This window comes from Lactuca saligna, chromosome 6 (assembly GCF_052625555.1).
Source record: "Lactuca saligna cultivar CGN05327 chromosome 6, ASM5262555v1, whole genome shotgun sequence".
In the NCBI taxonomy this organism is placed as follows: Eukaryota; Viridiplantae; Streptophyta; class Magnoliopsida; order Asterales; family Asteraceae; genus Lactuca; species Lactuca saligna.
Window position 1 is genome coordinate 45307002 of NC_136422.1, and position 21880 is coordinate 45328881.

Below are 21880 nucleotides of genomic sequence, written 5' to 3' on the forward strand. Positions count from 1 at the left end.
TTGTATTAACTGGGTGTAGCTGTTATTAGTTAGTCGTTAATATTAATTCGTTGGAGAGATAAGATATATTGCTATTTAAATTCTATGGAATATATAAAATGAAGTTGATCTGCATGACTTATTACAAAGGAAAAATGTAATAAAAATTACTACCAATAATATTTTATGTGTTTTTTAAATCATAAAATTTTTACTTTCATAACCACTTCACCAACAAATTTCTTTTTTTGGTTTCATTATACCATTCCGTTCGCAACCTAAATGGACTTCACGTCACCAGTCATGTCCACATAGATAATGGTGTAATGAAACCAAAAGAAAAAATTTATCGGTCAGTTGGATACAATTAAAAATTTAGTGGTTTAAAAAAAAATAAAGTAATATTAGTTTCCACTTTATGATATTTTTTCTTTTAAACGAAAGGTTGGTCACACAAAGCTTACATATTTATAATTAAGAACCTTTTATTAGTTTGAAACTAACTTATGATTAAAAAAGAATGCTCAAATAACATTTTTTTGAAAAGCTTGTGGACTCTAAGTAATTGTGTCAAAACGTAATTTTAAAGTATCATCTGTAATCAATTCACCCACGAGTAATGTATGATACCAATGTTGGTTGATATCGATAAACTCTATTGATGTAACTTTATGGATTCTAAAAACAACCTATTATAGATGAAGGTTGTGGGTTGATTGGAGCATCATATTGTTGTTTTTGTGTATTTTATAAATGAGAATTTGCGATGGATGAAATCTTTGCTACTCTTGAACGATGAAAGAGCTACATTTCAACTTTTGTCATATATTAATGTTGCTCGTACCTTTACAAATATCTACTAAACTTTACTTGTATCCAATTATACCAATAAAAAAATTTCTTTTTGTTTCACTATAACATTGTCTACATGGACATGACTCGTGATGTGGAATCCACGTAGGTTGAGAACGTGTATCCCTGGTAAAAAAAATATACTCAACAGTATCATGAAACCAAAAAATATAAGTTTGTTTGTCTTTTTGAAACAATTAGAAGTTTAATGACTTAAAGAACAAATAAATTATTAATGGTGGCCATTTTATGACATTTAATGGTTATGTTCATTTGTATATTTATGATTAACATACCATAATTATAATTATCTTTCATATTAATTATATTTATATTAAAAATGGTTATTAGAAGAGTAAAACATATATTTTTTTAAGAGAGATAAAATGAAATTTATGTTTTATGCAACTTAGTCAAATCATTAACAAAAAATTAAATCCCAATCTTTTGGAAACTAATTGGAGTTTAGGTAATCAATGACATTCTTGAAAAAAATGTCATTTTAATTTTAGATTTACTATAACGATTCCTTTTTTGAATTACACTATACATATATGAACAGTTATTATACTAATATTCTTAAACAACTATACAACATTCTTGAAATAATACAACATAAATTACAAGTCTACAAACTAGACCTAGGAAATGTGTCATGTTGAAACAATATACAGGTTGTGAAAGCTTGACCCTAATTCGACCGCTTAATTAACGCATCGTGTTGTTTCAACCCGTTTATTTTTGTGTCAGGTTCCGAATTAGGGGTACACCTTAAAATGTGTTGTGTCATGTGAGGTTGAAACACTTAACATGTTAAAAGTGTATTCAAAATGTAGGAGTTCGTAGGTGGAAAGGAAAAAAGTTATAGTTGGGAGAGGCGGAATGGTTAAAATCATAGTAAGTTTAGAAGGCAAAATGGAAAGAGTATGAGTTGGGGGCGAAAGCGGTGGGTGGGATCATGAGGAAGAGGGAGTGGTCGAGAGGACTGTTCAGTTTGGAAGAGACAAATAATTGAAATGATATCTTGATCTAGACGGTTAAGTCTTTTCAACATTACACAACGACTCAATCCAAAGGTTTTCTTTTATATATGATTTTGTTTTGGGTCTTTCTAGTTTATTTAAATATTCAAAAAACATGCATATAAATAAACGAGTCATTATCAAGTCATATTTGAGTTAAAATTTTCAATACTAACCTTACCTATTTAATTGACGTGTTGTGTCGTGTCAACTTGTTTATTTATGTCGTGTCAACTTATTTATTTAGACGGTTTGAAATATTTTATCCAACCTCCTTTATTTTGTGTTGGATTAACGTGTGGTGCTAGTTTTTGTCACCTCTAGTACAAAACTGACATTCAATGAATTGGGAAATAGAAATTACGAAAACATAAAAATACAAGTGTAAATCTGACATTAGATTAAAAATAAATTACAACTATAAATGTTATTCTCATGAAAATGATTATAAGTAACAAATACAAAGCTGAAATTCTCTTGAAAATGAAAAAATTAGAAAAGAAAAAACATAAATTAAAAGCACAGTTCTAATATCATTCTTGATTTATTTATTTTTTTGAAAGAAAATGTTGTCATTGTTAAAAGAACACATTATAATCATTGTTGACCTAAGTTGCATCCTCAAAGAAAATCGATACAACCAGCTATTCCTATTCTTTCTGCATATGCATCAAACACCAATTCAAAAACTTTGATACCTTCTTTTTTGTATCGGTCGTAAGGATCAAGAAATCTAAGACCCATCAACTTCTTATTGATTCGACTTTCGAGTTTCAAGCATGACTCAGAAAAAGAATGTAAATGGTTGAACATCGGTTTGTCTCTTGTTACACAGACACATTATCTCCAAAAGATATTGAAGAGCATGGCTCAATTTCCGCTTCTCTATTGAAGAATCCTTTATATTGAACGTACACTTAATTTTTGTGTCAATAGGTTGTGAACTTATGCATGGTGTTTAAAGAAAATGACACATTTATTCTGTCATGCAAACAAAAATTATCAAGACATAATTTTAAGAAACAGTAATGATCAAAGTACCTTGATTGGAAATGAAAATCTGTGATCTAGATGAAAGATTTTCCAAAAAAATCCAAGTTTAACTTTTTGAAACCCTAGAAGACAAGAAATTTAGGATATCACATGAACATGATAACATGCAAGTTTATGAGACAACCAAATATTTCTATGCATTAACAACAACCAAATGCAATAATAATGTTACAATCATATTCAAAGTTCAGCCTTCACAAATTCTATCAAAACAAACGTCCAAAAACTAGTTGAAAAAAAAAAATCTATAAACAAATAAACCCTCACCAAAAATGAGAAAAACATGACCTAATAATAACACAACCTCATTGTTTTTTTATAATAATAAGAAAAAAGAAAACCCAACACAATACCCTCATCAAACCCAACTCTAATCCTACGCCTCTCATTTAACCCCGCCAGCTCATTCCCGTATCAATGCATTCCTTCACCACTTGTTGGAAGATAAGGGCAAAGGCGTAAATGTATATTATATATATCCATTTTACAATTTTTTCATCTTTTTTAAAGCAAACCAGCAAGCAAAGCCCCTGGATCTGACGTGGCAATTGGTGGTGGCTGAGGTTGCTGAGGTGGCAATGGCTTGGCGGGTGTAGGAATGTTAACTAAATGTTCCTTGATGAATTCCTTCAACCTGTGTATACAAATAGTCAAACCATATCCAAATTGGTTCATGTATTTATATATGAAAATTAAAAAATATATAAAAAATAATAAACTTACTCGAATGTCAGTGTGGGGTCCGCTGATGCAACTGTCATGCGGAGCTGTGTTCTGTCAGCTGGATCTGTTTCTATTCTGACCAGACATAACATTGCGCGTGTACTTTCTGAATAGAAGGTTGTGCTTGCTACTAAATTAAACGCATTTGGATCCTGAAAATAATATGCAAAAAATTGTTTAGGGTTAAAAAAATAAATGAAAATACATTGCTATTGTAGATAATAAATCATATAAAAAACTTACCAGTCCAGGACAAACCATCAATCTCAAAGTGTTGAACAAATTTGCCATTTCTCCTAATGGCATTGGTCTCACACCTCTTACCTGTATAAATTATGATGGAACTTGGAAGTTAATACTTTAATATAATATATAATATAACAATTCCACAAAATTTAATAATGTAAAGACTAAAGAGGAAGGAGGGGTAAAATGGACAAACCACTTCTTGAAGTTTTAAAGGAGGTCCAGATAGTGATCTCCATTGAGGGAAAAATTCCTCAGCGGTAACTTGAATAGGAGTGAAAAATTTGTTCAACACTGCTGGAAGCCGAAGTCTATTATTAACCTGTAAAACCGAAAACAAATTAAATATTTAAACAGTAAAAAAAAAAAAAAAATTAAATACCACTACAGCTATAAGAAATACCAATTGGGTTCCAAACTTGTAGGAGAAGTCAAGAACAGCAACATCCCTACTAGGTCGGAGGTTTACAATTTCAAGTGGGCATTGGACCTATAAATAATTTCAAAAAATAAAAACAAGTTAATAAAATATTTAAATTCAAAAAAAAATAAAAAGTAAGAAATAATCTGACCTGTGCACGTGGAGGTATAATTTCTGGGACTAATGATATCTCCACCCTTAAATGTGATGGAGGTAAAACCACTGCTTGTACTGAATCAAGTGGGCCCGTATTTTTGTTTCCCAAAAAAAGTACAAGTCGACCCTGGTGATTTCTCCATTCTGCTTTAATACCAATCTGCAATAACAATATTAAAAATATTAATTATTAATTATCTTAAATTCATTGTTGTATTGTATCATAAAAAAGAAACAATATAAATTACCTGAATGTAAGGATCTTCGTATAGAACCCCACTATCTTTGAGACATAAAGCATGAAATCTTTCTGCAATATCTCCTATTGGCTGTGAAAGATTAATAAAAAATAATAAGATAAATGATAATTAAAAATTAAAAATAAATAAAGATTTTTTTTTTTAAAAAAAAAGGAGAAAGAGACAGAACCTTGACAGTAGATTCCTGGTCTTCAATAGGTGCAAGGGCTAAAGCGTCATTTGAACCAACATCATGGACTGATCGAGACTCGTCAATAGCCAGTGGGCTTAAAAGATCTCCAAGGATATCACCAGAGGGCTGAGGGTCAACAACGGTCAAAGCCCCGTTTGACTCGGTCAACGGTTGGTCAACGGGGGGAGTATGATCCTGAAATATATATACATACCAATTATCAAACTATAAACTAGAGTTAAAAACTTAAAATTAGAATTTTATCCAGTGTGTAGGACCCTCACCGTATCATTTGTGGTAGGGATCATAACCATAGCGAGTTGACTCGCTTGTGGGGCCCCATTTGAAGGGCGCTGATCTGTCACCACTAAAGCAGTAGACGCCTGTTGCTGTGTTCTCAGCTTTATAGCACTTAGCTCTGCTGTGTCAGCATCTGTATCTTCCGCTTTTTTAATCAACGAAGACTTCATAACACAAAATTTTAATTTTAAATTAAAAAAAAAAAAATGATGAGAGATTTATTTATGTGAAGAAATCCAGATAATAAAAATATACCTGGCGTTCTGGGAATTTGGGCATTTCAGCTAATATATCCATTAAAGCTTCACCTTTCCTACTCAATGCAAAATACTCCACTGCTCTTTGTTGTATCTCAGCATCAATGCAACTTTCATATCTAAGATAAAAACAAATTTGTGGTTAAAAAATATGAATTTGTGAATCAATAATGAAATGACATTAGATATTCAAATGTAAACAGACTTGCTGTAAACTGCCCAGATTTGATTCTGTAATTCGGGATCTGGTGGTTGTGAGTGCATTAAAATCTTTGCGTATGTTGTTAGAAGGATAGAGATTGTAGGTGTCCTGAAAAAAATAACAAATGATTAATTATATATTAAATAACAAACACAAGGGCAAAAGCGTAAATAACCATGTGTACGTACGATACAGTAGGAAGCTTCTCATGTATGAGGCTGAAAATTTCCTTTGGACTACAACCAGGGCGTCTTGCCAAAAGGTGGCTGTATTCCCCAAGAAGATAAGCACTCACCTGTTCATTTCAAAAAATTAAAATATTTAAAATATAAAATCTTATTTTTAAAAAGTTAAGGAGTTATAAAATGAGAGTTCACACACACACACACACCTTCACCATTGTCTCATGTATGGCAGGTTTATCAAGATACTCTCTGGCTTTTAATGCTGCATAAGGCTAATGAATTATACGATAAGAGAGAGTTTTAAAACTTATAAATGATTTTATTTGTATAAATAAAGTAAGGTATATATAATATATAAAGGTACCTGAAGGTCTTCATTGTTTGTGACAAATTGCACAACACGAAACCAAATGTCATCACTGACAAAATCACCTGCTTTGTCGATCAACTGAAGTATAACATCCACATACCTGAAAGAAAAACGATGGAATTTACAGTTATACCCTTGGATGTGAGGGTATGAAACTATTAATTATTTAATTAATTACATACCATGATAAATCAGGGGCAAATTTTTCAGCAAGGATAGCAGCTTTTAAGGCTAATTCTTCACGCATTGCAAAGTCTGCTGTTGCAAGATACTAAAAAAAAAGTACATGTGTCAGTGGCAGTGGCAGTGGCATACACAAATTTACAATTATGCCCTTGAAATTGCATACCTGCAATAATTCTTCAACAATGTCTTTAGCGTTTGTGACATCACACATGCCATAAAGCAAATCAAGGGAACGTCTCCTGATACTGTATTTGGGAGATACGAATATATGATTAACAAAATGTAAAATAATTTAAAAAGATGATAATGTATTAAAAAGAATTAAGTATGATGACCTAATGTCAGGATCTTTAAGTGAAGTGATAATTTGTGCTTGATGTCTTTTAATGATCTCATGAACATCTGTAACCATCAACATTCGAGTCATATTCTCCTGCATAAGCCATTTTTATTAACATCAGATTCAACAATAAAGATAAAACATTATATACTGCAAGTCTTCAAGGGCAAAAAGGGAAAAAAGATTGTAACTTACCAGACCTAAATACCGGATATTAGGTTCACGCACAGCTATGAATTTTCCAAGAAGAGCCACACATTGTGACATCATCTCTTTCTCAGAGTCAAGATGCATGACCTGTATTAGTCCCAAATTGTTTGTTAGATTTGATAATGACAACTTTTAATAAATTGTGTTACTCCAAATCTGTTTGTTAATTTGATGATGAAAACTTGTATAAACTTACAAGAGCAAGAGCTTCAAATAACACAGCATGAGAAGCATTGTTCTTGTTGACATTTTTCACCACATCTGTTCCCATGAGTATCCGTTGTAAAACCTAACCACAATTAATAAGCTTTATATCAGTGTTTTTTATGTAAAGAGAGAGGATTTTTTGATTTTTTTTAATAAAATATATAACCTCAAAGAGTGCTCTTCTTGTGGTTGGATCTTCAACAGTTGGGAAATACTGAAGGGCTCTCATTGTTTTGACTTGAAGCCATGGAGAAGGGATACCATAGTATGTGTATTCTTGAGGAACATCTTGATTTCTAGCAAGTCTTTCTAAAATTTTAACACATTTTGGAAGACAACTTGAGTATGCTTCATGATTGTTGGCTACTAAAGCAACAAAAAGACTCATTGATGATGTTAATACACCAAGATCACGTTCATCTAATAGCTGTGCCATTCTATCTGACCTGAAAGTTTGACCGAATAATAAAAAGTCAAAGGTGAAGATTAAAAAAAATTAAAGGGAAATAGTAAAATGTAAAGGTGGAAACAAACATACCAGCCATCTACATTCACAACATCAGAATTTTTCCTGAAAAGTCTTAATAGACATAGTGCAGCTTTCTTTCTCACTAGTGGTCTGCAACTACTTGAAAGCTGAGGTAAACAAAGTAAGTATAAAGTAGCAATTGAAATTATAATTGAAAAACAATTAAATTATATTCCATGTGTAGTTTTGAACTTACAAGCAACTTCTGAACATCAGGTGCTAGTGATTCAGCAAATTCTCTGCCACCAATATTCCCCACCTGTATATTAACTAGTTATTATTTATCGAGTTGATAAGGATTACCATTGTTTGTTGTTATTTGCCATAAAACCTTTAAATTCACAATCAAGAAACCAAATATATTAATCACTTTCATTATTAAAAGTAAGTGTAATGTATCTAATGTTTACAGTATTAACTAAGCCTCAAACAATTCTCAAAAATCTAATAACAGCATTATGTCTCAATAGGTCAAGTGGAAACTGCTGTGAACATCACTGACATTCTTATGTATATAGATAGCTAAAGGGCATCAAAGTAAGTTTATGTTTACCTGTGAACATTAAAAAGCAAGAAATAATAAAAGCCACCTGCTCACATAACAAAATAGACACTACAAAATCATGATTTTGCTAATAATATTATATACATACCAGTGTCAATGCAAGGCACTGAAAAGTTTCATTGCGTCCGATAATATCATTGCGAACTGCATTAATTGCTAATCTTAAAAAATCATGATTCTCATTGAGCAAGCATGATGTCACTATATACCCAACCTGAGGGAATCATGTCATAGAAAGAAGTTAAATGAGTAGAAGAAGAAGGAAGATCTAGAAGACTTCATAGCAGATCATGTGAACTAAGATATTTACACTGAACTTACTTGCTTTTCTGGATATTTGGGTGCAGATATTAGGGAAACAGCTTCCATGTGACCAAAATCTACATCATATCCTAGCATATATATGTAGAGCATCTTCCAAACATATTTCTTCTTTTCATATGGCGATAAACCCTGTGATGAATCATGAATGTAACAAGTTATACAGATATTACATTGCAGCACTAATCCCTATCCTAGTCTCATCTACAAGACTACAAGTTTATCTGCTCTCTTGGTTTGGTGTTTCCTTGTTGAATTTAAGAATTATCCATCTCTGAGTTAACTAAAAGTTATTTTCATCGGCAATTCAGCTCACCAGCATAAACTATAGCAATCCTCTCGAATCCATAAATCGGCACAACTGACAGACTAAACCTAATCTGAAAATTCACTTGGCGTGGAATTAAATCTAATTACGCATTCACAAACCTATGTGCAGCTAAAACGCAACTGTGTGTACATTAAAATTGGCACTTTTGACGAATAATAAAGTATATCATAGTCGAGAAAGCTTATAATACCCGATGAGGAAACCCTAACTAACCTTTTCATTTTTAAAACGAGTACGGATATTGCCCAGCTCTTTATCAACGCGAAGTCGTTCCTGCTCTTTGTTCCGGCAATTACGCACGTCAGAGATGAAGACAGAGAGACCTCGCATACCTGACAACGACATCTTCACCCTGCTCCGATCAGTTCCAACTCAGAGGCGTTTCTCACTTTAGATCCTAATCCAAAATCACCAACTCCGAGACGACACAGCGATCGTTTGACGGCGAATTTCACATATAGCTAGCAATCCATGTGCAATCGAAGTAAAAACATGAAGATTTACGAAGGAAAAGGTGTGATCTGGAGAGAGAGAAAGATGGTGGAGGAGAAGAGGGAGAAGGTGGACTGAGGAGAGTTTTGGAATAGCCGTCGGCGGGTGAGAATGAGAAGACGACTTTTTCTAGTTTTCTTTTTTTATTCTTTGTTGTTAAATTTTTATTTAATGAGTATTTGAGTATCATTATTACATATGCTTCTCCAGCTGTGTGATGTTCTCCTTCTGTCATTATTATTTTTGTAATTATGGAGGGTTTTTTTTTTTTTTTTTCATGTGAAAGATAAATTATCGGTAAAATGAATTGGTTTTAGATTTAAATGATATAATTTTGCAAATTATTCATTTACGGTATCAATTTATGATAAGATGTAAGACTGGTTTACCTTTTAAAAAGTTATTTGATAAAAAAAAATTTCTAGATAGAAATTAATTTATATATATTTAAAGAATGTTCAAGAAAATGACATGTTTATATGGTGTTTATTATGATTAGTCCAAAATTGATTTCATTTTGTAAATAGATAGACTGGATTGTGGAATGGGTCTAGTATGAATTGTTTGGGTGGAAATCGATCAAATTGAAAATTAATATGGTGCCCAAAACAATCAAGTGGATCGTATTGACTCTTGAGGTTATGCATGGTTGCTTTGTACGAACTCAAAAGGATGATAGTTGTTATGTTCATTCGATGTATGCAGCACAACCTCTTCTCGTGCATATGGCTAGCACAACCTCTTCTCGTGCATATGGCTAGTGTATGAAACACAATGGGATGGTAGAGATTATGTTCCTTCAATGTAAGAAACACAACCTTTTTATGGTGCATTTGGAAATTATATATGAAACGTAATTGAATGGTAGTCAGTATGTTCCTCTAATGTACGGAAAATGATCTCTTACGCATTGTTTCCAAGTTATAGTTAAAGAGAGAAATGGATGGATATGGAGGGAATGTGAGGGATATCGAAGGAAACTCGTGTTCCCGAGTTTAATTGATGGAACGAAAGTGACGGGAAGGAAGGGATTTTGGAGATTGATTACGGGAAAAATTGGAACGTATCGTGCCTTATCTTAGGGGGTGTTTGTTTTATCTTTTTTAACCAACTTTTAGACTTTATCTTTTCCAAAAAGTTAAAATGGGGTAAAAGATGTTTGGTAAATGTAAAAGATCTTTTAAAACTAACTTTTCATAAAGAAAGATTAGAAACATTTGGAAAAGTCACGTATCCGTGATTTTTTGGAACTTTTGAAGCCTTCACACTTAAATGACTCATATACCCCAACTACCACTACCCTAATCAATGCGTTCTTCTCTTCTCGTTCTTTTCTTTTCTTCTCATTCTTGTCCGCTCCACCTCGTTCTTCTCGCTGTCGTTCATCATCGACCTCCCAGTCGTTGTCGATCCCTCCAAAGTTGTCGACGATCCTCCACCAAGCCGGCGATATTCTCTGCCATCGTCTCCTTTCCCCCAACTACCACTACCCTAATCAATACGTTCTTCTCTTCTCGTTCTTTTCTTTTCTTCTCATTCTTGTCCGCTCCACCTCGTTCTTCTCGTTGTCGTTCATCATCGACCTCCCAGTCGTTGTCGATCCCTCCAAAGCTGTCGACGATCCTCCACCAAGCCGGCGATATTCTCTGCCATCGTCTCCTTTCCCCCTCTCCGACCAGGTAAGTGCAAACTCCGATTTTGGTTTTGTTTTTGTCTTGATTTTCAATTTTCATTAGCAAAGAAACTGTGAACCTTCGTTTTTCCTTGCATTGTATGTGGGTTTGTTCCTTTGATTTCGATTTTCCTAACATTATATGTGATTTGTTCCTTCAATTTGTTCCTTGCATGGATGAGTCACTGTTAACAGTTTTTATTGTTAATAGTTAGTTAATCCAATTGTGAAATTGATGATAATTATTAGTGAAATTCATGAAATATGGATGATATTGATTAAAGTGATGAAATTTTTTGTTCCCAGGGACCAATTTGTGTTGTTAACAGGTAACCATTTGTGAAAATTATTCCAATTTCTTTATTCTGGTTTGTGTTGTTTTCTTCTATTGTTGTTCTAATTTTTCTGTTTTAATTAAACTATAGCTCATGAATTGTATAAAATATTGATTAGCAATTGTTTAAATTGATAAAATCATTTAGGAAGGTTAATGAAATTGGTTTGTTGTTTAAATGTTGATATGAAATTCACAGATAATTGACGAAAACCTCACCACTGTTGTTGACTATGAAACATCTTTAAAAATGAAAAAACCAAAATTCGGATGGGATAATCGTAGCTTCATGGTGTTTGTTGATTCATGTGTAATTGAAGTAAGAAAAGGCAATAAAACCGGTACTCACTTAACTAAAGTTGGGTGGGAGAATATACAAAAACACATGAAGGACAAAACAGATTATATTCTTGAAAAAAACAACTAACAAACAAATGAGAGAATATGAAAAATAGTGGAAGCTTTATGACTGATTAATGAGGCTTGAAACCGGACTCGGTGGGACGAGAAGCCTAATAGATGCATCGCCCGAGTGGTGGGAGGAGAAAATAAAGGTATGATTTAATATTCTTTGTAGTTATTTTAAGTTATGATTGCATATATATTGCATATAGATTGAGCATATTTGATTTACATTATCTTTTTGTCTTGCAGGAGAATAAAGATTATGCAAAATTTAGGAACGCAGATTTGAGCATATTTGATGAGAAATATGCTCTTTTGTTTCGGGATTCTGTTGCCGTTGGAGATCAGACTATGACTCCGTTACAGTTTCAAACCAATAGCAATCCAAACGGAGAAAATCTGGAGGGCAAAGGAGATAGTGATGATATCAATTTAGATGATGATGTTGAGCCGCTTTTTCCTAGTTTCCATGAAAGTAGTTCGAGTAAGAAGAAAATGTCTAAGCTTGTTTCTAACAACCGTTCAACCAGGAGTAAAAGTTCAGTTTTTGAAGAAAAAGTAGATGTTTTATTGGATGTCATATCAACAAAAAGCACGCAAACTTCTCCACAAAATAATCCTTCGCCAACAATAGCAGATTGCATGGCCATTGTTACCAAGTTTCCCGATTTTCGTGAAGGGTCCAACGAATTTTCACAAGCATTGTTTGTGTTCACCAAAAAGCAAAATTGTGAAGTTTTTATGTTTCCAACGACGGAGGAAGCCAAGATGGGGTTCCTTAAGTTACTTATGAAATAATGATTTAGCAATATGTGTTATGCTTTGACATTATGTTTTATGCTTTGATAATATGTATTATGTTTAATGTTTTAACATTATGTGTTGTCCTTTGACATTATGTATTTGACATTTTATATTATGTGTTATTGTTTGTCTTTATGTTATGTGTTATTGTTTGACATATTTTTTATTTGTATTATGTAGGATGGATAGTGATGACTCTAATTCTTCTAATGATAATGAAGAATGGTGGGTGGAAGAGGATAGAGAATTTAAAATATTATGTAGATTAGCTTTAAAATGGATAATACTAGCTCGTAACGTACGTATGCCATGTCACACTTCAAACCGCACATGGCACATGTTTATTTATCAAGTACTAAATGGACATCCTAGACGGTGTTATGAGATGTTTAGATTGCATGTACCGGTTTTTAGACAGTTATGTGCAGATTTTGCTACAAATTACGGGCTACAACAAACACAAAATATATCTATTGAGGATCTGTAGGAGTATTCTTGACGACGTTGGCTCATGGGTGTAGCAATAGATTTGTGCAAGAGTTTTTTAATCATTCGGGGGAAACAATTCATAGGCATTTCCATACAGTTTTGGAAGTCGTGCTAAAACTGAGTGTCGACATCATCAAGCCAGACGCAAACTATAATGATGATGTTCTTGAATATATGTTAAATAACCCTTGGTATTATCCAATGTTCAAGGTATTATCTAATGTTCATTTTCTTAGTAGTCAAACTTTAACAAATGATTTATTTATGATATATTTTTGTATTTGAAGGATTGCATTGGTGTTATAGATGGGACACACGTTAGGGCATCAGTTCCACAAAACGAGGATGTGAAGTACATTAGTCGAAAGGGATATGCAACACAAAATATAATGGTTGTTTGTGATTTAACATGTGTTTTACATTTGTATGGGCCGGTTGGGAGGGGACTGCACATGACACAAGAATTTTTATGAGTAGTTGAATCTAGCTGCTTCTATTTAGCTAGATGAAGATTCAACTCTATGGACCAGTCTATTGAATTATGGATTTTAATTGTTGATTGTGAGCTTGTGTTTGATTATCTTTAAATAGAATGTTAATATTTGTTGCTTTTATTTCTTGAATTCAGGTTCTATGTAGCTTAGTGAACATTAAATTACATGAACTTGTTACCTAGTAGTTTAGTGACCGTTAAATTACTAGAGCTAGTATCGAGTCAATCTTAGATAAGTGATAAAAGTAACAAATTTAGATGCACTAGAGAACATAAAATTGTGACTACAACTGTCTTTATTGGATCAATCTTACATAGCTTACCTACATTTTATAACTGATTCTGTTTTTGCTAGTGTATGACCATACTTAGTTTTACATGAATTAGTAAAAATATTAGTAAATTTAGACTTGAATTGCTAATAAATAATAATTAATAACCAACATTAACAATCCATAATCGGTAGCTAACCATAGAGGATAAGTGGATTCGAACTAAATAGAAGTTTTTTTAGTAATTGATTGAACTGTTAGTTAAGTGACTAAGTTGTCTGAAATTGCAAAATTATACAAAAACCAATTAAACTTTTGCTTTGTTTTAGATAAACTTTTAGTAGTTAAATTAGTTAATTAAATTTGTTCCCTGTGATTGATAATTGTTTATTGAGCTATACTATTTTTAACAAGGTAAAGTGCCTTAGGTAATAATTAGTTTCATTTGTAGAATAAATTAGTGCATAAATGATTAAGTATTTTGCGTATCATCTGTTATTACCGAAACAATGGTAACGACATATATGAATAAAACGGAATCAATTATTAGCGCCTTGGCAACCTTATGACTTTCCCTGATCCAAGTGTGAGTAATGTGCTTCTGGTAGTATAGGTCTCTACTACCTTTCACACATACTCATACTCATCACAAGTATTGTCTCGCAATTCTCCAAGTCACCATACAAGAATTTCATATAGTCATTTAACACATCGGATAACATAACTAAGGTTGGTATTATTTCTTGAAACAATTACATAAGTATTCAAGTTCACTCTACATTATGCCTCTTATATTAGGCTACACCACATGATACTATCTATATGGATACTATATAGATCCTTACTCTTAATCCTATGCATCGTCACTTGCTTCATCAAGGATCATCTGGAATGCTCTTGCCTTTGGCTTTAGTGCATTCAGTCTTGCTACTTTATTTTTCTTCAAGCAATCTTTTGACATATGCCTATTGTCTCCGCATCTGTAGCATACCTTATCATTAAGCGTACAATCCCTGGAATAGTGACAAATTCTCCTGTACTTATAACAAGTCACTTATCCGTCACATCTCCCATAATGCTTATTCTTGCACTTTTCATATCACTTGGCTCCATACTTTTGGTCATCCAGGTTAGACTTAGAGAATCTTCCTTGCTTATCGGATCTTGAGGATTCCTCAAGCTTCCTTTCCTTATCTTTTCCTAGACCATTTTCTCGTATCTCGGTCTCTATATTCTTGTCTGCGTAGATGGCAGCTTTCAAGGTGGTTGCTTGTTTGACCATTGGACCAAAGTCTGCTTGTAACCCATTTGGCAAACTGATTGACCTTGGAGAGTTCAGTTGGAACTAAATAAGGAACAAGCTTCATTTTCTCCGTAAAACTTGCAACATACCCGTTGATATTCATTCTTCCCATCTTTAGATTCTGAAACTCGTTGTAGATCTCTAGTAGATCCTTCTCATAGTAGTATTGCATTTTAAGTTGCACCAAAAAGTCTTCCCAAGACATCTTGTTAGCTTCTCCCTTGGGCATGGTATCAACTAGTAGCTTCCACCAGCTTAATACCCTAGTCTTCAACAGTGTAACCACGAGAGCAGTCTTTTATTTGTTGCTGCAATCACAACTTTCAAACATCATCTTCATCTTAGAGACCTAATCCATGAATTCCACTAGTGTTGGGCTTCCATAAAGACTTAGTGGCTTGGATGCCATGAAATCCTTATCCTTACATCCACGTCCATAATTTCCTCCATTGGGTTGGTTTCTTCCAACCATATGTAGCTCAGTTTGACTGACACTCTGACTAAAGTTTCCTTCCTATGACTGTTCAATGTTTAGTTCAGGTTGTACAATGCGTACAGTAACAAGTAAACTTCAAAATATGTTAGTCATTGTAAGAAAACTCTTAACTTGATGTAAAAATGTTAGTCTTTGTAAGAAAACTCTTAAAACTCTTAAGCTTTAAGTTCATATCAAATAAGAACTTAAAGAGAGCATTAAGTAGCAAGTAAACTTCAAAAGGATGAACAAGACAGAGAGAATCTCAATATTACATGTTACCGTTTTGAGCAACTAAGCACAAGGAGGAGTTCAAGCCTTCATAAAGCATAAGTATTACACATAAGTCCTTAACCATTTAAGGCCTCATACACCTAAAGCCTAAGTGTTACCCATGCTTTAAGTCATACCATAATTTTGAATAAACAAGTCAAAAGACCATCCATATTATCTCCTTAAGAAGTTTCAGCCATAAGACACAAAAAGAAGACAAACATTTTATATTTTATAATCCAAGCTTATAAAATATAAACTTTAACTTTTTGGTAAAACACAAAAGATTTTATCTAGTCCAAAATGTTGTGTATGACTTAATAATTGATATCATATGAATTATATATTGTTACTTGCTAATGAAAATTATTATTTCCAAGAAATAAATAATTGAACAGATTACTGAAATCGTCCATGTGGTTTACCAAAATTTTGTGTTTGGTCCCTAACATTTTTTTTGCACTAAGACCGGATTTGTTGCATTTTTCGCCCCTAACAAATATGAAAGGATTATAATACCCTTATGAACTTTTTTTTTTGATTATTTTATTGTTTTGTATTTGTTTATAATTTAAAGAAAATAGATAAAATATGAGCCATCTTCGCTCTCATACGTATCTCTCATATCTCGTTTTCATATCCTAACCTAAATACCAAATCACAAAAGATCAATAGCAACCCGAAGACACATACTGAAACACACCCATACATAAAATAATATTGGTAAGCTCTCCGGTAAGAGACTTCATGCTTCATTCACGCTTTCTTGATCTTGTTTCCCTTGTACAATATCGCAACTAGCGAGCTATTCCAGTGAAGCATACCACTGAAAACGGTGGTACATGAAACCATTGTGAAGCCATCAAGTTCAAAATCCCATTTCATCACCACCAGAAACAATATCCACTGGTGTTGGAAGATCTACCTATGATGACTGGATTTCGACTCTTCACCCGAGATTTAATTTGAAGCTTATCGATGGTTAATCACCACCACTTGATGCTCATCGCAAGGAACTCAAAGTCATATGAGCTTCATTGATTTCATCACTAGAAAATGAGATCTGGTTCGATTTCACTTAAACTCAAACCCGCCTACACCTCCGGTTCACCCATGTCCAAAGCAAGAATCACCCCTTCTTGAAGCACAATCAAGATCCACAAGAAATTATTGTACCATCTTTCAAATTTTAAATTTTACAGTCTTAATCTTCTATGGTTCTCACCTCCACTTCCTCTCCCCCATATCCTTTGTATCAATTTGGATTATTATTTTTTTCAGTCATTATCTCCATTGCATCAGTTTTTTTTATCTTATGGTGGGTTATTTATTTGTGTTGGAGTCTCAATAGAATTTGAAAAAAGTCAAACCAAAAAAAAAGGCTGCGATTAGGGGCTTTCTACGCTAAAGAAGGAGGTTGGCACGAAACAAAATTAGGGCTCGTTGGTTGGAAATTAGAAGAAGATTGTTGCATAAAAACTTTGTTAATTTTAGGTTCTCAGTGGTGGTAGTTCCGATGGCTAGAGTGGGTGGTGGTGGTGGGATTGGCTTTGGTCTCAGATTTCTCAGGTGGGATAGAGAAAGTATAGGGGGAAGAGATGATGGGTGAATGATCCATATTTTTATTTTTATTTTTAATTAGAATAAATTAATAAAAAAACTGAAAAATAAATATTAAGAGCATTATAGTCATTTCCTATTAGGCAGTGACTTACAACATAACAAAACCAAAACTTAGGGATGGTCAGAGTGTAAAACAAAAGATATTGACCAAACATGAAATTTTGGTAAATTATGGGGTCAATTTCAGTAATTTGTTCTAAATAATTTCCAATTAATTATAAGAGTTTATTGAATATCTATTAAAATCAATTTCTAATAAACAATCAATTGTATCAAGTTGTTGTTAGTGTGACCCATTGGTACATATGTCAATTAGTAGTATCACACTCTTGAACATACTAGATCTTTCAGAGGTTTGGAGATAAAAGATGACTTATCAAACAAGCCTTGTGAAGGATGAGGAGGAGAACCTCGAGTCTGCAAACCCATGGCAACATCTGCATAAACAACCCCATAAGGCTGTGAATTTTCGAAACAACATCATAAGTAGTCATTATTCGGTTGCAAATTTTTAGGCCAACACATTCACAAACAACCCATATATGGTTGTGTAGTTTTTCGAGACATCAACATTAGAAATAGTCACTTTTTATGTCCTTGTTTATTTCCCACAAGCACATTGGTATAAGACATTTCATGCACAAAATTACTTTTATTTCCATGCTCCCTTGTACCACCACTTGGAAGTCCATCATGAATGCCAATTAATCAATGAAACTGCCAAATTATAGGTTTAAAACAATCCTTGATGAAAACCAAATAATGATCACCACCTTCCTTCCTCCCCCGAGTCGGCTGCCGGAAGGCCTATGTCAATGTCACTTATTAAAGGCCAAGAATGGTAAACTTGTGTTGCAAGGAAAGCATATGGTACCCACTTGTTAGATGCAAAGTATTAAAGAATATGTGGTGTTGTTTACACTTTCATTCTCAAAGGATGTGAATGGGCGATAATAAAAAACCATAAGGGATGGAGAGTAGTGATGCACAAAAAAACCGGTTCAAGATCTGAACCGGTCAAAGAACTGGTAAACCGGTTTATGCTGAACCGGTCCACAATGAAACGAACCGGTTTGATAACCGAACCACCGGTTTACACCTGTTCGAATTGTCATTGAAACCGGTTTATATCGTGTGAACCGGTTTGGAACCTGTATAGAACCGGTTTAGAACCGATTGAACCGGTTTAAAACCGGTATAACCAGTTTAGATAGGTTCGATTAATTTATTGAGTGAAGCGTTTTGAACCGAACCGGTTTGAAGCTGAATCGGTTTCCTTGGCTATGGAGTGAACCGATCCAGTTTAAAGAACCGGTTCGGTTTGAAAAAAAAATCCGATTTGTGCATGCCTAATGGAGAGAATTCCACCCCAAGGGTGGCAAATTGCTCATTTTGACCCTCACCATAAACATCGCTCTCTTTACAAAACCAATCTCATCCAATTACAAAGGAAATTAAACATAAAATCAAACCGAATTGAAATACAATATGTAAATTAGTTTTGAATTTTCATTTTCAAGTTTCTCGTCGGTTCGATCAGAATTAATCTCATCTCTACTTTTGGTAAAGAAACAAAAAGGCAACAGGTTAAATAGGCTAACATGAGTTTATCTATGGGGGTGGGTTTGGGCCAAATACATGTGGGCTTGATACACATCTTTTACTAAACTTAACTTGGGCTCTTTCACGACTAGGCCCAATACTAATACAAGCTAAGCCACCGTTTAAATGATAGTTTGACAATTTTGCAATGGGTGAACAAAACGATTGTGTGGTAACAACTATCCAATATAAACAGTGGAAACAAAGATACTTAAGAAACTATATTAGATGCAAAGTGTTATAGGAGAGGTGGTGTTGTTTACACTTTGATTTCAACATAACATAGACGACGAGATGATATATAAGAAATCATGAGAGAAAGAGAGGATTCGGTAGCCCGGAGGTGGCATATTCGTCATTTTAACTTCACCATAAGTAATTAAGTATGAACGGTAGTTAATCAAAAACACTTCACTGACCGACTAGGGGGGAAGTAATAGTCCCTGAGCTTTGCTTAATTAGTTAATTATCTAGATTCGTGTTGATCTATAATAGTATAATTTATATGATCTTTTGACCAAACTTTAAATATATTTATAGTTTCAAAGTAGATATTTCTCTATCACAATTAAGAAGATCTACATCTTTAATTATTTTATAATATCACTCCACATTTCTCTCTACGTTAAAGAACAATCTCGAGAACGACTTTCAACTTGAACCATGGTCCGATAGTATGTCAGAATTTTGTGCTTCAAATGTCTTCTCATACTCCTCGACGGATTTAAAAAGTTCTGAAATGTTTCCTTTACCAAATCCACCACATCCAGGCTTTTGATGCATATCAACTTTATAGCCCGAGATCATGCACCCTATTCTTTGGATTATCTCTATGAATATCGTTGGCCTAGATCAAAATTAAAAACTTATAATGGATATATATATATATATATATATATATATATATATATATATATATATATATATATATATATATATATATATATATATATATATTAGGTTAAATGCACACGTATGTATGTATATGCATGTGCATGTACATATTAATATTGTGTAAATAATGGATACCTGTCACCCAAAGGTTTGGTGAAGATTTGAAGCAAAGTGCCCTCGTTATCTCTGTCTACCAAAATCCCGAACTCCTCACACGCATTCATCTGCTCATCACTGAGCACATCTGCCGCCCTGTTCTTCAAATTCCGGTAGTAAGTCGGCGGCGGAGGCGGCATAAACTCAAACCCACCAACCACACTCCGCCGTTTCATATCTCTAAGTGTCTGAAATATGTCTTCACTCTCCAGCGCCAAATGCTGAATTCCAGGGCCTTCGTTGTGCTCCAGAAAAGTCTGTATCTGGCTCCTTCTCTTTGTTCCGTATACCGGCTCATTCACTCCGATGATAACCTTCTCGTTATTACAGGCGAGGATCACAGAATTCATCCCACTTTCGCTTGTCCCGACGTCTTTCGCCGTGAATCCTGCAAATTCATGGAATCCTGTGAAGTGTTTTAAGTAGTTGATGACGGGAGCGAGTTCCGGGACGTTTCCGGCGACGTGGTCGAGGCGTCGGATACCAAAGTTTATGCTGTGTGACGATGAATCTGTTGTAATTGATTCGAACCCAGGTAAGAACGTTGATGCGATGTCTATGGTGGGTTGTTTGTAACTAATGTATCGTAAAACAACGTCGTTGAATAGTTGGACTTCGGCAAGGACGACGGCGTTTTTGCGTTCTCCGAGGGTGATCGGTGGTGATGAAGGTTTGGCACCGTGGGAGAGACTGGTGGTGTAAGCAATGTCGGCGTCATCGACTTCAATGGCGATTGAGCGGACGGCGAGTCCGTGAGAGGCGGTGAAGGCGCGGCAAGCAGTGTGGGAGAAGGTGGGTATGGAGGGTGTGTTGGCGGAGATTGTGGCGGAGTAAGGGGCGGTAAAGAGGAAGAGGAGTTGACCGGAGCGGAGGAGATAAGATGCATGGGTTGTGTTTCCGGTGGATAAATCGGATTTGGCGACAAGTGGCATGCCGAGTGCCGATGAGAAGCGGCGAGAGGTGTTGGTGGCGTCGGAGCACCAGAACTCGACGTGGTGGAACCGTCTGACGGAGAACAAGTCAGACATGGGATTTGTTTGGATAAGATTATTGTAATCAACTGAGTTGAACTCCATTGCCGGCGAGTTATGGTGTTTTCCGGCGCACTCGTTGCCGATAAGGAGCTCAGGCGCTTTCCCCATGTCTGACGAGTCTGCTCTTAATGTTTCTCGCAGTGAGTGGGATTGAGGACTTGAGGTACCATGATATATATACAGCATAATAACTATTGAGCTTGAATTTAATTTTAAGAAAATTATTATAACCAGTTCTAGTATAATTGCTATTTTTAATATCTAATTATTTTATATGAAGGTTGGAATACAAAGGAATTGGAATTCATTTTTTCTTTGTTTTTTTTTTTTTTTTAAACGGCAAATCTAACCTGCTCCTAAACTACACCTTAAATCCACCTATATTCACGACGGGACTTGAACCCTCAACCTCAATGAGAGAAAATAAATTACATCTAAATGTGTTCAATTTTTCCTTCCGGAGGGAAAATAAATTACATATAAAAGGAAATTCAAATTCTTTAAGTGGGAATGTTGAAGATTACCATATTATTCTTTTCATTTTTAACATTAAATATTAAAAACCTCCGTCATTACTTGCGACCACCTCCACCACAACCCTCGCCACCACTACCCACCACCTCCACTACTACCTACCACCACCACCGCCATTGATGTCGTCGCCACTGCCAC

The 21880-nt window shown here is 34.3% G+C and overlaps 2 protein-coding genes across 2 annotated transcripts; both read right to left on the minus strand.

The window, feature by feature from the left end:
- Positions 1-3017: 3017 nt before the first annotated feature.
- Positions 3018-9528, minus strand: LOC145000424 (AP-2 complex subunit alpha-1-like). The gene is made up of 25 exons (XM_078959650.1): positions 9101-9528; positions 8557-8688; positions 8324-8449; positions 7867-7929; positions 7680-7777; positions 7308-7587; positions 7131-7223; positions 6920-7021; positions 6720-6817; positions 6548-6629; positions 6381-6469; positions 6193-6298; positions 6035-6100; positions 5832-5938; positions 5647-5751; positions 5440-5560; positions 5169-5348; positions 4882-5079; positions 4701-4781; positions 4448-4612; positions 4279-4365; positions 4072-4197; positions 3873-3953; positions 3630-3781; positions 3018-3540 (listed from the first exon to the last, which is right to left on the minus strand). Exons 1-25 carry the CDS (start codon positions 9230-9232, stop codon positions 3411-3413), a joined length of 3000 nt encoding a protein of 999 aa, XP_078815776.1. The 5' UTR covers positions 9233-9528; the 3' UTR covers positions 3018-3410.
- A 10105-nt stretch (positions 9529-19633) lies between these two features.
- Positions 19634-21343, minus strand: LOC145001110 (4-hydroxyphenylpyruvate dioxygenase-like). Its single transcript, XM_078960443.1, has 2 exons — positions 20154-21343; positions 19634-19971 (listed from the first exon to the last, which is right to left on the minus strand). The coding sequence occupies exons 1-2, from the start codon at positions 21314-21316 to the stop codon at positions 19776-19778; spliced, it is 1359 nt and encodes a 452-aa protein (XP_078816569.1). The 5' UTR covers positions 21317-21343; the 3' UTR covers positions 19634-19775.
- Between the last annotated feature and the right edge of the window lie 537 nt (positions 21344-21880).